The following is a 14891-nucleotide window of genomic DNA, read 5'->3' on the forward strand; positions in this document are numbered from 1 at the left end:
ATTTTAAAATTTACAAACGTCAAATATGGCTGCGCCCACTGGTTGCATACAGAAACAAAATTAGATCTACTAATTTTTGAAGTAATCGCAAAATGGCTGATGCCTACTCATTTGTCAAAGGTGGGAAGCTAAAGTTAAAGGGCCAAAAAGACAAAAAGTATGTACTAATCATTAAATATTTTTTAAGAAGGTACTTTAGTCCTTACAGTGCTGAGATCATCGAACTATCAAGCGTAGTAAGGCCTACACAATGATAACACATGTATATCCACAGTGTTCGAAATTGGTTTAAAACTTGGTATTGACCATGGGTCTATGCCAAAACAAGATGACATAGACCTCATCGAATTGGCATAGGCCGCAACATTGGAAAAAAAACCCACAACAACACAAATTTAAATTAAAACGTTATTTTCTGCTAATGTACTTAGAAAGCATATTTTCTTTAAATTTCCAAAACAATGTCATCCTTTCCTTGTAAGTCAACTTTTGGGATACCTCTATTGCTTTAAACCTAGAAAATCGGCATACTAGACAATTTGGTCTATCCCAATATTACAATTGGCATAGACCGGTATCATTTGACATAGACTCGGTCTGACTCTATCAGTCTATGGTTAATTTCGAACACTGTATCCAATAATTAGAGGAATTAATTTACGTTAACATGTAGCATCGTAGAAGTACATATGAAAGTATAGGATGATGTAAATAAAGAAATATTTCATGATGAGCGTTTGTGGCGGGTCCACATTTTTGTATTTCCATTATAACTACACGCCAGTCAAAATTTTTCATGAGAATTAATATTGAATTTTTGAGTTGGCTCGCGATAGAGAGAAGACCCTTGTTATCACCAGTTCACAGTCTATGCGAAAGACGTCGGACCTGATTGATGTGCAGTGCCTCAGGTCCGATGCATAATTTTTTACACCGGACCGGAATGTCCGATGTCTCAGTGCCCGGTTTTGAGCTTTACTATTTTGATGCGGAGTCATTTAAATATTTGTTATAAGTAAAAAATAGCACACAAATCCAAATACGTAAATGAATGTGATTAAAACCGCATGGACTGTCTAAAGTATTATACGGGAGGGATCCCTGGTATAGTATTACTAGTATAATAAATAAGATTCCCTTGGTTTTGCATTTTCACGTGTTTCACTTTTTTACATTAGGTTTTTCGGTCTGACAAAATTTGGTTCGGTCCAGTGTGTTCATTGATTACACAGGACTGAATGTCCTGTGTGGTCCAAAAAACTTTCGCATAGACTGAGTTCACTGTTATGCACTTCGGATTTTGAGTACAAACCTTTGTTAATACATATGTGAGATAATACAAATAGTTCTTAATCTCTGGTCATTGAAATTTCGACAAAATATGGAAAATATTGTGCTTATCAAAGTAGTTGGTTCAAACAAAGTATTGGTTATTGTGTTCTTGCATTTAAAAGCAGTGTTGCCTAATACGCAACTTCCGAGTTGCCCAATAGTTCTTTCCCTTTGTGGAACTCTTACGCACAGTGAGACCCAAAAGATATTTTCGACCACACGCGGTGGGTACAAATGCTTATCGCTGCCTTCATATATTACATAAAGGCCGATTATCAGACATCATATAACCACCCAAACTGCAGGGAAACACAATATTAGTTTAAGTGTATGATTATTTAATAATGAAGTGGCTCAAACAAAAATCGATATCACCATCTTTCTTTGATTAAAATATCACTTGTACAGAAGAGGAAATAAAAAAATAATTTTATATTTAATTTAATGACCTAATTCAAACAAATGTTCAACATTTGTAATATTCTTGATATTGTCAATTTAATGTATACCAATGGCTGATATAAACAAAATTTACACTTTTATAACTTTTATCCTTATTTACATCTTGTACCCACTCAAGTGTTCAACAGAATACTAAACGTACCTCCATCACAGAAGAGCTGATATCTCGGAACTTGCGTATTACAATAATATTTTCTTTATCATTTGATTTGGAGACTATGTGAACATGCAGGAATACGTTATGTACATTGTTCAATCTCTACCCAGAGTTATCGTTCCTTACACTCGCATTAACAGTGTTATTCCACATGTAAATCCAGAATTCTTAAATATATCTGAAATGAATTAAGGAATTCTATGTTTGCTTTGTTTAAATAAATAAACAATGAATAAGTTAAAATCATTTACCTACACACGTGGTACATTTTTGTGAAAATACTTCATGTAAACAGAATGAAGGAAGAAGCGATCAAGATATTTGAAGACTTCAAGAGAATAATATGTATCGATACCTGCTACATGCCCAGGCTGTTACTGTTCTGTCTTTTGTGGCAGGATTTTGATATTTGACATACAAGTACTAATAAATGATCATCTCATGTAGATGTGCTTGGTATCATGGATAATGACCTTTGATCTTGAACTTTTATGTTCACACAATTTTTGAAGCTTTTATGGGTAAATTCCTCTAGCTGATGTGCCGTGTTCCTAGTTTGTGACATTGCATTTCCATAGATATCTAGTTGAGCATAATACTCATGTTTTACCATACTTTAAAGATTCAGAATTAAAGCTTATAAGACAGTGCTGTATACATCCACCCCTTGTTGGAAATTGCGGGCAAGTCGACTCTGAGGTCCTTGAGGCCTTTGATTTTTACTCACAACAGCAGGGCCATGGCGACTCAGGTGAGCAATGTGGCCCATGGGCCCCTTATTTAAGATTTCACAGTAACAGAAAATGGGGAAAAAATGTGGAATAGCCTCATCTTATTTTGCAGACATAAGAAGCATAAAAAGAAGAGAAAGCATGATGAGGTGGAAGAGACCTCAGGAATTGGGGCACATGTAGACTCTGATGTTGCAGCTCATGGTAAGACTGGATCCAACAGTAAGGGCAGCTGCTCAGGGTAATACTGGGTCCAACAATAAGGTAGCTGCTCATGGTAAAACTGGATCCAACAATAAGAGTCAGATGAAGCTTTCGAACCAGAAATAATTGTCCAGATCATGAACTGCTTTTACTATAAACTGATTTAAACTTCACTGAAGTTATCATCTGCACAAAGTTCAAAATGTAATCCTTGTTACTGTTTGTGTTTGATATTGCAACTATCTCTCATCTGAATTGAATATCCTTTCTCACTTGAGAATCATTGTACAAATACATACATGAGATTTCATAATACTGGTATATCATTTTCATAATTGATTATGGAAGATTGAGAATGTTGTTGTTAGAAATTGTTACAACTAGGGTTGGCACATATATTTCTAACGATGCAAATGCAATGTACTTCTAGTTATCATTAGTTTTGGTTATAATTTTAAGCAGGAAGCATTTCGCTTAATTTTCAATTTATGGTAGTTGTCTTTGTCAGTAAGATACATAAGTTTTCCATGTAATGGAGAGAAACGCTATGGATTAGCAACAATGACTTGTTGTTTGATTGATATATTGCTGTATAAAAAAACAGAAGTGTAGCATCTCCTGTAGACAAGCTGTACGTTCATTCTTAAATGCATAACAATATTCTCATTACATTATAGAAATATAACTGTAATTTCATTTCAAAAGGTGGATGGTGGGTTGCAAAAAAGTTTGAAGATATAACGGGGAATGTTGCCATAGAAGTGGGGGATAGTCGTTATGTCTCTGCCGTAGATAACGGCACATTCAAACTTGGAGCAGCAAGGGATCAAGGTAATTAATATTATTATTGTGTATGATTGTAGTTATTATTGTACAACATATTATATGTATTATTTTATAAATTATACCGTATAACTGAATTTTTAGAGAGACACAAATTGAGCAATTTCCCCATAAAAATGAGTATATATATTTAGTGAGAGCTAATTTTAGTGACTTTATAATTTCAAGAAAGATAACTATTACCTATGATACAGAATGAATTGTTAGCAATATACAAATTTAGCTATCAACACCCTCAATAATAATGCTAAAATTGAATCCTCACTAAAAATCCTGCTTATACTGTGTATGACATGTGCATGTATATATTTGTGATAAATATGCATAGTTTCCTTTAAAGTACAACACCAGAAGTTGACTTTTTAAAATCACAATTTTTTTTATTGTTTTGGACTTATTTGAGAAATCATGGGTTTCATAAATATTACATTGTACATTCCATATTGTAAATTGTATTTGTTTTACTTATAAGTCATAAAAATTTAGTTTTCCTTTTTATCAGTCTATAAAAAAAATTATTTATTGCAAGTGTAATTAAACCAGTATTTGTTGTTAAAAGTTTTAATGCATATTTGATAAAGCCTTACACTTGAGGATATAATGATGTTTATCCAATTTGGATGCATTTACGAAGGTTACGTATTCATTTCTTTGTCCCAGACAAGAACGGTCGGTCTGTCATTGCACAAAATGTGTCGCATTATTGCCATCTACTTTAGACAACAAGTAGTGAAATTTAGATGGCAACATGGCATCCAGAATGTGTTTTGAATTGTATTTCAGGCACATAGAATCAGAGTGGGGGGAGGCAGGTGGCCTGCACCCCTACTTTTTCGACAATGATTATTTTCATATGCAAAATATGTTATTTTTAGTAGTAGTAGTGAATGAGAAGAATGTAAACTTGAAAGTTAAAAGTTGAACCTATGTAGCAAAGGATGAGTATTGCAGCCTCCCCCCCCCCCTTCCCCCTCCCCTTCTATGATTTAAGAAATGGAAACCTGGGAATTAGGTGGTATTAGATAATGAAGACTTCTCCTCTGGCTTCCCCCTCCCCCACTTTGAAAAATGATGCTACGTGCCTGTATTTTTTTCTTATAAATATTTACATATAAAACATGTTGGTCCTCAACAAAACACCTCACCTCGCCTTCTGTCGACTTTAACAAAAACTTCTGTAGACAGTCAGTAACAGACCTAGTAATAGTGTGTAGTTCCATCAACTCATTTCAAGAGGGAGGCAATGATAAGTGGTTATGATTTTCACTTATACATTTCAAACTTTAGAATGTAATTTACTATATATCACACCTTCAGAGGATCAAGTTTCACATTACTATTCCACTTTTGTATATATAATGCCCCTTTTAGTCTCTGCTTGGATTTTGAACAAGAGTCAAGAATGTTCTGAACACAGGAAATCCAATATCACATGTATTGCTCATTTCGCTATTGGTACAGCAATGGTAGAGATATATAATAATGAATAATAATAAATAAAATTTATAATAATTCATATATACCCTAGTATACGTAATTCTGCATAATTTGCATTCATTTCCATTGCCAAACAAGGGTTTTGCCCCTAGGGATGTCATTCATGTGAGAGTACATATCCTTTTCAAACAAAATTACTTTGTTTTATGACTGTAACTGAAAAAGTGAAATGATATTGATGTCTTCAACACCCCATAATTCACTCACATAGAGTAACACAGGTGGCATCACTTTGTCAAACAAGTCTAACATGGAAAGGTAAACCAAATGTAATTCCCTAATTACACATTGCTTTCTGTGCCTCTGTGCATAGATGTTATCTTACTAGTACAATTCCTCAATAATTGATTATTTATCATAGTTTCAATTACATTACCACTTATGCACAAATACATCATCTGGTGTAGGTCCTTTTGAAAATATTAGTATCTTCGTTTTCCTAACATTCACTTGCAATTTCCTGTGTTTGCAACAAGTATATAAATTCAGTGTTCATTTTGCACTTAGTTTGGGGTAGCTTACCGTTCTAGAATAGTCAATGTCTGTTTGAGTGTAGCATTTATACAGAATTTTAATTCAGCATTTTTGCAATATTTCTGTACAGGTGATGGTCCAGATGCAGAGGAAATTCTAACAGCTGTGCAAGTCTCGGACACAAAAATTGCTCTTAAGTCTGGATATGGGAAATACTTAACTGTGGATCCAGACGGTGATGTCACAGGAAGGGCGGATGCTATCGGAGTGCGCGAACAATGGGAACCTGTTTTCCAAGAGGTAAAGCACTCCATCTTATGCTTCCTAAATTACATTTTGAGGTAGAAACATTTTAAATTGGCTTTTTGCAATATAAATCTTAAGAATACCACTTTGTTTCAAAACATGAAAAATTAATTTGTGATGATACTGTAAAGATGCCAGGAACAAGATAAATTTAAATTTTTTAAAATAATTTTCAACAAAATACGTGTATTTAGTAATTCCTGTTAATGAGGGTTTTTGGGGGGTGGGATGGAAATGTCAAGGGCAGGAGTTTTCAGACTTCTTTATATAATGTGTAGATATCATGAAATATGTAAACATGATGTGATTACTTTTGTTTTCTTTTATTTTTAAAGTACATGTATATAATGTTTTAAACTTTTGGCTGTATTTCGAAGAGGTAGTGGAATTTTGCATTTTTTCGGATGTTACAGAAACAATCAAAGACAAACATTATGATCTAGAAATATTGTTATTAAACAGGGTAAAATGGCACTGAATGGAAGCAATGGCAAGTTTTTGTCTGCAAACAGAGATGATGAAATTGTTTGTCTCACTTCCAAAGCTGGGGAGCAGGAAATGATCAAGGTATGCTTGAATGTATGAACAAAAAAAGTTCAGGGCCATTTAATGCAATTCCTATAACATTTACATTGCATGCACTCCCTGCATATTTTAGTTTGAATCGAGGGGCATTATAATTTAAAAATAAAACTTTTTATTGTACTCAGATTTATTTGTGACAAAAACTCTGATGCATTTGTACTAAAATATGTTTGTGCTAAATTTTCTCTCCTTCTAGTATGCTATTTTAAATGGAAATGGCCTTTAACTTTATTTTGTTGAGATTTTACCTCACCTGAGATAAAAGCTTTTCTGATCACCTGTTGTCCGTCATCTGTCCGTCTGTAAACTTTTTAGCTCACCTGAGCTGAAAGCTCAAGTGAGCTTTTCGGATCACCCGTTGTCTGTCCATCTGTCTGTAATCTTTCACAATTGCGCCTTCTTCTCCAGAACCACTGGGCCAATTTCAACCAAACTTGGCAAAAAGCATCCTTGAATGAAGGGGATTCAAGTTTGTGCAAATGAAGGGCCAGGCCCCTTCAAAGGGGAGATAATCACAAAAATGTAAAAATATTGTGGGGTCATAATAAAAATCTTCTCAACAACCACTGGGCCAGAAGAGCTGAAATGTACATGAAAGCTTCCTGACATAGTGCAGATTCAAGTTTGTTAATGCCATGACCCCTAGGGGTAGGTTGGGGCCACAATAGGGGATCAAAGTTTTACATGCGAATATATAGGTAAAATCTTTGAAAATCTTCTCAAGAACCACCGTGCCAGGAAAGTACAAATTTACATGAAAGCTTCCTGACATAGTGAAGATTCAAGTTTGTTAAAATCATTTTACCCGGGGATAGGATGGGGCCACAATAGGGGATCAAAGTTTTATATACAAATATTTTTTGGAAAATCTTTAAAAGTCTAACCTAAATGGAGCGGTCCTATGGATGAAACCGCAAAACCGATGTCCCGTGTCAAAGCAGCTGTGGCACGATAAAGATCCCTCCCTTCTCAATGGCCATAAGAGCCGAGCATAGGCCTGAATTTTGCAGCCCTTCACCGGCAGTTGTGACGTCTCCATATGAGTGAAATATTCTCGAGAGGGACGTTAAACAATATTCAATCAATCAATCTCAAAAACCACTGGGTCTGGAAAGTACAAATTTACATGAAAGTTCCTGGCATAGTGCAAATTCAAGTTTGTCAAAATCATGGCCCTGGGGGTAGGATAGGGCCACAGTAGGGGATCAAAGTTTTACATACAAATATACAGGGAAAATCTTTGAAAATCTTCTTCTCAAGAACCACTGGGCCAGGAAAGTACAAATTTACATGAAAGTTTCTTGACATAGTGCAAATTCAAGTTTGTTAAAATCATAGTCCCTGGGGGTAGAGAAATTTTTTTAAAATCTTCTCAAGAACCACTAGGCAGAAAAGTTTACATTTTCATGAAAGCTTCCTGACATAGTGTAGATTCAAGTTTGTTAAAATCATAGCCCCTAGGGGTAGGGTGGGTGCACAATAAGGGATCAAAGTTTTACATACAAATATATAAGGAAAATCTTTAAAAATCTTCTTCTCAAGAACCATTGGCATAGAAGTTTACATTTACTTGAAAGTTTTTTGACATAGAGCAAATTCAGGTTTGGCAACATCACAGCCCTTGGGGGTAGGGTATGGTCACAATAGGGGATCAAAGTTTTACATACAAATATATAGGAAAAATCTTTAAAAATCTTCTAATCAAGAACCACTTGGCCAGAAAAGTTTATATTTACATGAAAGCTTCCTGACATAGTTTAGATTAGGGGCAATAGGGATCAAAGTTTTACATGCGAATATATTGGGAAAATCTTTAAATATGGGCCAAAGTGACTCAGGTGAGCGATGTGGCCCATGGGCCTCTTGTTGTATTTCAATTGCCAATGACACACACAATATGAACTGTGCCTTATAAACACAATTACACACTGAGAACATTGGATGGTAAATCATATTGTAATAGCAGCATTATGTATAAAACAGGGTTACATTTTTAATTAATCACGGAAGAGAACAAGTTGTCAACATGGTTTGTAGTATGTTACATTGTACATGTACATCCATATTAGTTGTCATCAAACTGTAAAATTGAATTGATGAGAATAAAATGTTCAGTTATAGAATCAAAATCTGACAATATTACACATTCAAAATTTATTTTCACAAATTATCATTGAAATTTTTCAATCTGTTATACCATATAACTGTTTTTTTCTGTGGGGTACTATTTTTTGCGAAATTCTGCTGTGAAGTCTCCAACACAAAAAATTCAATCGCAAAAAATACCTTAGATAGTGCACTTAAAATTTCCCTGAGTGAGGCCATTCTTTGAAGTAGAACTCCATTTTAATGCTTCATTGCGTAATACAGGTACCTTGTCAGCTATTATCGTGTAGTGACCAGTGCTCGTGAATCATTAGCATTCACAACTTGTGCCTGCACACATGGCCCTTTTGAAATATATGAAACCTCTCAGTAAGCTTCCTGACCCTACCGGACCATTAAGTGAATTAATGTCGCCTAAAAAATTAGTTTTTACATTTCAAATATTTCATTAAATATAAATGTTTGTCTTGCTATGCCTGTTAGAAACTACCTGTAATAAAAAAAAAAGTGTCATTTAAAATTTTGTCATTTTGTGAAATTGCAAAAATTAAAATCACAAAAATTACATGTACATATTTTGGAGACAAATCGCAAAAATTTGCACCCACATTTAGTCAAAAAATGTAGTTTTAGTAGAAAGTGTTCTGAAAAAAAAAAATTAAAACCCGGCCCTGCTGGACTTGAACCAGTGATCTACAGATCAGCAGCCGACTGGTTTACCGACTGAGCTACCCCAGTTAGGCAAGTAAAATTAAAAGGAATGTAGAATTATAGCTGATATCTATGTTTTCATTCATATTTTAAAAGGAAGTCAGCCATTATAACAATGCAGTGTACCTCCTTAAATCAAATTCACATTTCTGAAGTCAGGAGAAGAAAGCGTTTTGAACTTCTTTCAGGTCCGGGTAAACATTTCATTAGATGTTGATCCTATGGAGAATATACCAAAAGAAGAACGAGGCAAAGTCAAAGAAACAGAGGTCAACTACGTGTAAGATAAGCTATACAATTGTTGCTCTGAATTTTTACCTGTGAGTTAAAGTTATGCAGAGTGTAGATAAGAATTGTTAATAACAAAATACAAATGTATCTAAAAGTAGTATTGAAATTCTGATATTTTGAATGGGTAAAATATACAGTCTTTATATCTTCAAAGGAAAAAATTTCAAAGCTTTCAAGACAGAAGGTTAAAAATAAGCAAAGAAGATGTGTCAGATCTTAAAAAGGCCAAAAAGGAGGGAAAATTCCATGAAACTCTGCTTGACAGGTGAGTTGCTATTAGAAAAGTTCAAAGAGATGCTTGTCTTCATTCTTCCAATAGAGTACATCGTATTCAGTCCTCTGGTATATTTTGGAAAACCCAGCAAACCATGGTAGCAGTATTAGATATATACAGTGTATGTACTCAAAATGATTATACATAGACCAAACAAATACATACACCATACATTGGAAGACAGAAAAAATATCACTTAAAAATCACAAGTCTATAATCTGTCAAATTGATAAGCAAGTATCATTACATAGTTTAGATTAATTTTTTATTTCAAACAATGGCATTAATTGGGGGGGTTTATTTAAGACCTTTCTTTTCATCCATTCATCTTTTATTTTTCATTCATAATTATTGAAACATCACCAGCATTAGATGAAGTATACCGAATTTTGACCTATGGTAGGCACTCTGAGCCATTCAGCAGTAAGGGCTGTTTATCAGGCTAATGGCTACAGTGACACTGGACCCTGATTTTCAGTTTCTGTTCAGTTGCTTTCATTCTAATGCTGAGCACTTTGAGAAAAAATAGTGGCTATCTATTTTAACAACTGAGGTCTGTCCTAGCTGGGGTCCATGTGATCTCAATCACTAAACAAGTGATCTAGTGAGGTCTTTCCTAGCTAGGGTCCATGCCATCTCAATCACTAACCAAGTGCTCTAGTGAGGTATGTCCTAGCTGGGGTTCATGGCATCTCAATCACTAAGCAAGTGCTCTAGTGAGGTCTGTCCTAGCTGGGGTTCATGGCATCTCAATCACTAAGCAAGTGCTCTAGTGAGGTATGTCCTAGCTGGGGTTCATGGCATCTCAATCACTAAGCAAGTGCTCTAGTGAGGTCTTTCCTAGCTAGGGTCCATGCTATCTCAATCACTAAGCAAGTGCTCTAGCACTAAGTTACCATGACCGTGAAATAACTTGTAGTAATTACATCCCCCAAAGAGGTTATGTCATTGGTCTTGTTTATGAGTGTGTGTTTATGTGTTTTATCTTCAATTTCCTTCAACTTTTAGAAAGGAATGTTTGATGAGACTAAGAGCTGATTATATTTTGGGGATGGATGTTTGCAGTCTTTGATTTTGTTAATATTGGGAATATTTTAGGGGCTTTTTTTTATCGTATCAACACAGTATTGGTAAACACTGTGATTTTTTTTAAATATCAAAGTGATATTGGCTTCATGTAAACAGTTTTGTCTCTCACAGATATAGTATTGATATTGACAATATTTATACTGTTATCCTTGTGATAAAAGTTGACTTGCATTATATGAAAAGAAAACTTTTGAAATTTTAAACCTACTTACAGAAAATTAATTCCAAAAAGATTTCTACCTCAAATACACTGTACCTTTGAAACAAATTCATTTTATACATTATGATTTTCAGGAGAGCAAAAATGAAGGCAGACCGTTACTGCAAGTAAGTCCAGCAGACCTGATGTTGGAGAATGTGAGAGGAACGCGTGTCGGACATACAGCAGATTATGTGTTCATGCAATGGAGTCGATGACTGCACAATATGGAGATCTGTGACTTACAGTCTGCTTTCAGTGTTCTAATTTAAAAATGACATTTTGAGAGCAAGTGACTGCTTAAAAGTCGATGGAGTTAACAATGTTTGTAAGTCAGGTCATATGTCTTGACGGAATTTAGATTCTGTCGAGTGGATTTTAATCAATGTCCTTTTTTATTATTATGATACATGAACAATGTCTATATATTTTGAGGATTTTCATTAAATCTTTTATAGAGTATTGACAATTATACATGTATCAAATAAGAGGAAGTTATCACACAGCACTGATCAAATTTGGAGTGCTGTGTCGAAAGTAAATCCTGTAAACAAACACACTAATGCATCATGGGTGTCCGAGTACCGTAGTGGTTAATGCATTCGCTTCTCACTGCTGTGACCAAAGTTCTATTCCCGTGATCGACAGTGGTTGTATGCGAGAGGGTATGGTGGTTGCCCGCTTGGACACTTGAGTTTCCTCCAAAGAATGACCCCCTAGCCCAAACATTCCCACCAATGTTCTTTGTATGTCCAACTTTAAAAATCAAGATTATTTATTTATATCAGAATTTGCCCATAGGACAATTCATATGCATCAAAACTAGTGCAGGAGTTAGGGACTGAACTTTGAATGTCCTTTGTACATGGGTGGTTTTTTATTGTACTTTTGTTATAACCCTTTCAAAATAAAAGAGCATACTGCATTACATAATGGTCAGAGAAATGGAAAAATGTTGGTGGAAATTGGGCTTGAATTTGCCACCCATGCAGGTGCTCTATTAACTAAACTATAAAAACAATGCAACCTATTCTAGTTAGAACATTTGCTTCGTGACCAGTAGGTTGTCAGTTCAAGCCCCACATGTCATGGCCATGTCAAACCTCAAGACTCGGTGCTGGCCCCGAGTGCCAGGCAGAGATCTGAATTTGTGTTATTTCACCTACAGATGGTGATGTTTAATGGAGTGAAAAAATCTCGAAGGAATATCAAAAAGATAAAACAAAAGAAAGTCTTCCCAAGGTTTTCCACCTTGAAAAATTCACCAGATTATACTGTGCAATGTTAGGTTACAAATAGTAACAGGATGGAAGGTAGTCAGACATGGGACGCGAACCATACAGGTGCTCTATCAACCGAGCAACGCTACTCCTAAGGTTTATATACCCAATCTTGTTTACAACAGCTATTGTACATACCAGGTACATCTGTATATTGTCTCACCAAGAACTAAAGAACCCTTTAATGAGCAATTGATCAAACTTCATGGGCAAATTTAATGATCTCCATTTCTTTCAGATCAAAAAGTCAAATTTACAAGGTTTTCAACTACACATACAATAACTAGAGGATGTTTGACCTAAGTTTTAACATTATTGCCCCCCTGTGTACCTAAGTATTAACATTATTGCCCCCCTGTGTACCTAAGTATTAACATTATTGCCCCCCTGTGTACCTAAGTATTAACATTATTGCCCCCTGTGTACCTAAGTTTTAACATTATTGCCCCCCCCCCCCCCTGTGTACCTAAATATTAACATTATTGACCCCTGTGTACCTAAGTATTAACATTATTGCCCCCTATGTACCTAAGTATTAACATTATTGCCCCTTTGTACCTAAGTATTAACATTATTGCCCCCCTGTGTACCTAAGTATTAACATTATTGCCCCCCTGTGTACCTAAGTATTAACTTTATTCACCCCTTGTGTACATAAGTAATTTGTTGTACGGTGTGACCGTTGAGACAAGCGAAGCCCATTAACATCTTGCAACACGTCTTATAGACATTTTATCCACCTGTTCATTTAATGCAGGAAATATAACACAGTGGATGTAAACAGTTACATTGTGACGTCATATTAGCTGCAATGTTTTTTCTTCTCTCAAACCAAGCAAAAACCAAACGTTTGACGCTATGAGAAAGCTTGTCTGGAATTTAAAAACGTTTATGGTACTTTCTAAACAATCTAATTATTTTAATTACGGGATTGTCAATGAAGACTATACCACAGTGACGGCGACATTTTTCCAGAAGCATTATGGGTAATACTCATCTTTTTTCAGCTGATGAAGAGCAAATCACGTGACTCAAGCATATGTGTAATCATTGGAGCGAGCTCGTCGACGCGAGCTTTGCTCGCAATTAACATTATTCACCCCGTGTACAGTATTTAGGTCACTTGAGTAAACCTTTTGCAATCGGTTGTCGTGCGTCATGCGTTAACAATTGAACATTTTTAACTTCTTCTTGATAACTACCAGTCCAATTTTTTTCAAATTTGGTATGAAGTATCTTTGGGACAAGGGAATATAAATTGTAAATTTCAGGTCTCAAGCACCCCTGGGGCCTTAAGAAAAACTAAAGGCATGGTGATATAGAGCAGGAAGGCCTCGACCAAAATTGTAAATTTCATGATCCCTGGGGTAGGGTTCTGACCCCAGGGTGGGGCCAAACTTGTTATATAGTGTTCATGTGTAAAACACTTAAATAACATCTTCTTTAGTGCTGTTGGTACTATATTGAAACTAAATAGATATTTAGAAAGAGCAGGTAGTCCTTTACCAAAATTGTAAATTTAATGATCCCAGGGGTAGGGGTTTTGGTATCAGGGTGGGGCCAAAATGGTCAGTTATTAAATGTGTGAATAATAGTCATTCCAATTCTTTTCATATTTGATATGAAGCATCTTTGGAACAAGGAGAACATAAATTGTAAATTTCAGGATTCCTGCATCCCTAGGGCTTTGGGGCGGGTCAAAACTTGCCCAAAATTGGCCAATTTTCAAAAATCTTCTTCTCAAAAATCGTAGACGTGCAAGAAAAACTAAAGGCAGGGTGATGGAGAGCTGGAAGGCCTCGACCAAAATTGTAAATTTCATGATCCCCGTGGTAGGGGTTTTGACCCCAGGGCGGGGCCAAACTTGGTATATAGTGTTTATGTGTAAAACACTTAAATAACATCTTCTTTAGTGCTGTTGATACTATATTGAAACTAAATAGATATTTAGAAAGAGCAGGTAGTCTTTTACCAAAATTGTAAATTTGATGATCCCAGGGGTAAGGGTTTTGGTATCAGGGTGGGGCCAAAATGGTCTGTTATTAAATGTGTGAACAATAGACATCTTTAACTTCTTCTTGATAACTATCATTCCAATTCTTTTCACAAGGGGGACATAAATTGTAAATTTCAGGATTCCTGCATCCCTGGGGCCTTAGGGGTGGGGCAAAAACTGCCCAAAATTGACCAATTAAAAAAAATTTCTTCTCAAAAACCACACACGTGTAAGAAAAACTAAATGCATGGTGATGGGGAGCAGGAAGGACTCTACCAAAATTGTAAATTTCATGATCCCTGGGGTAGGGTTTCTGACCCCAGGTCGGGGCCAAACTTGGTATATAGTGTTTAT

The 14891-nt window shown here is 35.5% G+C and overlaps 1 protein-coding gene across 1 annotated transcript; it reads left to right on the forward strand.

Annotated features, from left to right (window-relative positions):
- Positions 1–11723, forward strand: LOC125680506 (protein FRG1 homolog). Its single transcript, XM_048920168.2, has 8 exons — positions 1–157; positions 2795–2886; positions 3592–3717; positions 5831–6000; positions 6469–6573; positions 9597–9688; positions 9854–9964; positions 11357–11723. Exons 1-8 carry the CDS (start codon positions 93–95, stop codon positions 11391–11393), a joined length of 798 nt encoding a protein of 265 aa, XP_048776125.1. The 5' UTR covers positions 1–92; the 3' UTR covers positions 11394–11723.
- Positions 11724–14891: the final 3168 nt, after the last annotated feature.

Source organism: Ostrea edulis, chromosome 2 (genome assembly GCF_947568905.1).
Source record: "Ostrea edulis chromosome 2, xbOstEdul1.1, whole genome shotgun sequence".
Taxonomy (NCBI): Eukaryota; Metazoa; Mollusca; class Bivalvia; order Ostreida; family Ostreidae; genus Ostrea; species Ostrea edulis.

Bases quoted from the DNA above. Each gene is read 5' to 3' on its own strand.
- LOC125680506 (XM_048920168.2), top strand. From the start codon at position 93: ATGGCTGATGCCTACTCATTTGTCAAAGGTGGGAAGCTAAAGTTAAAG. The intron at 158-2,794 runs GTATGTACTAAT...CTTATTTTGCAG, and splicing joins AAGGGCCAAAAAGACAAAAA to ACATAAGAAGCATAAAAAGA. The intron at 9,965-11,356 runs GTGAGTTGCTAT...TATGATTTTCAG, and splicing joins CATGAAACTCTGCTTGACAG to GAGAGCAAAAATGAAGGCAG.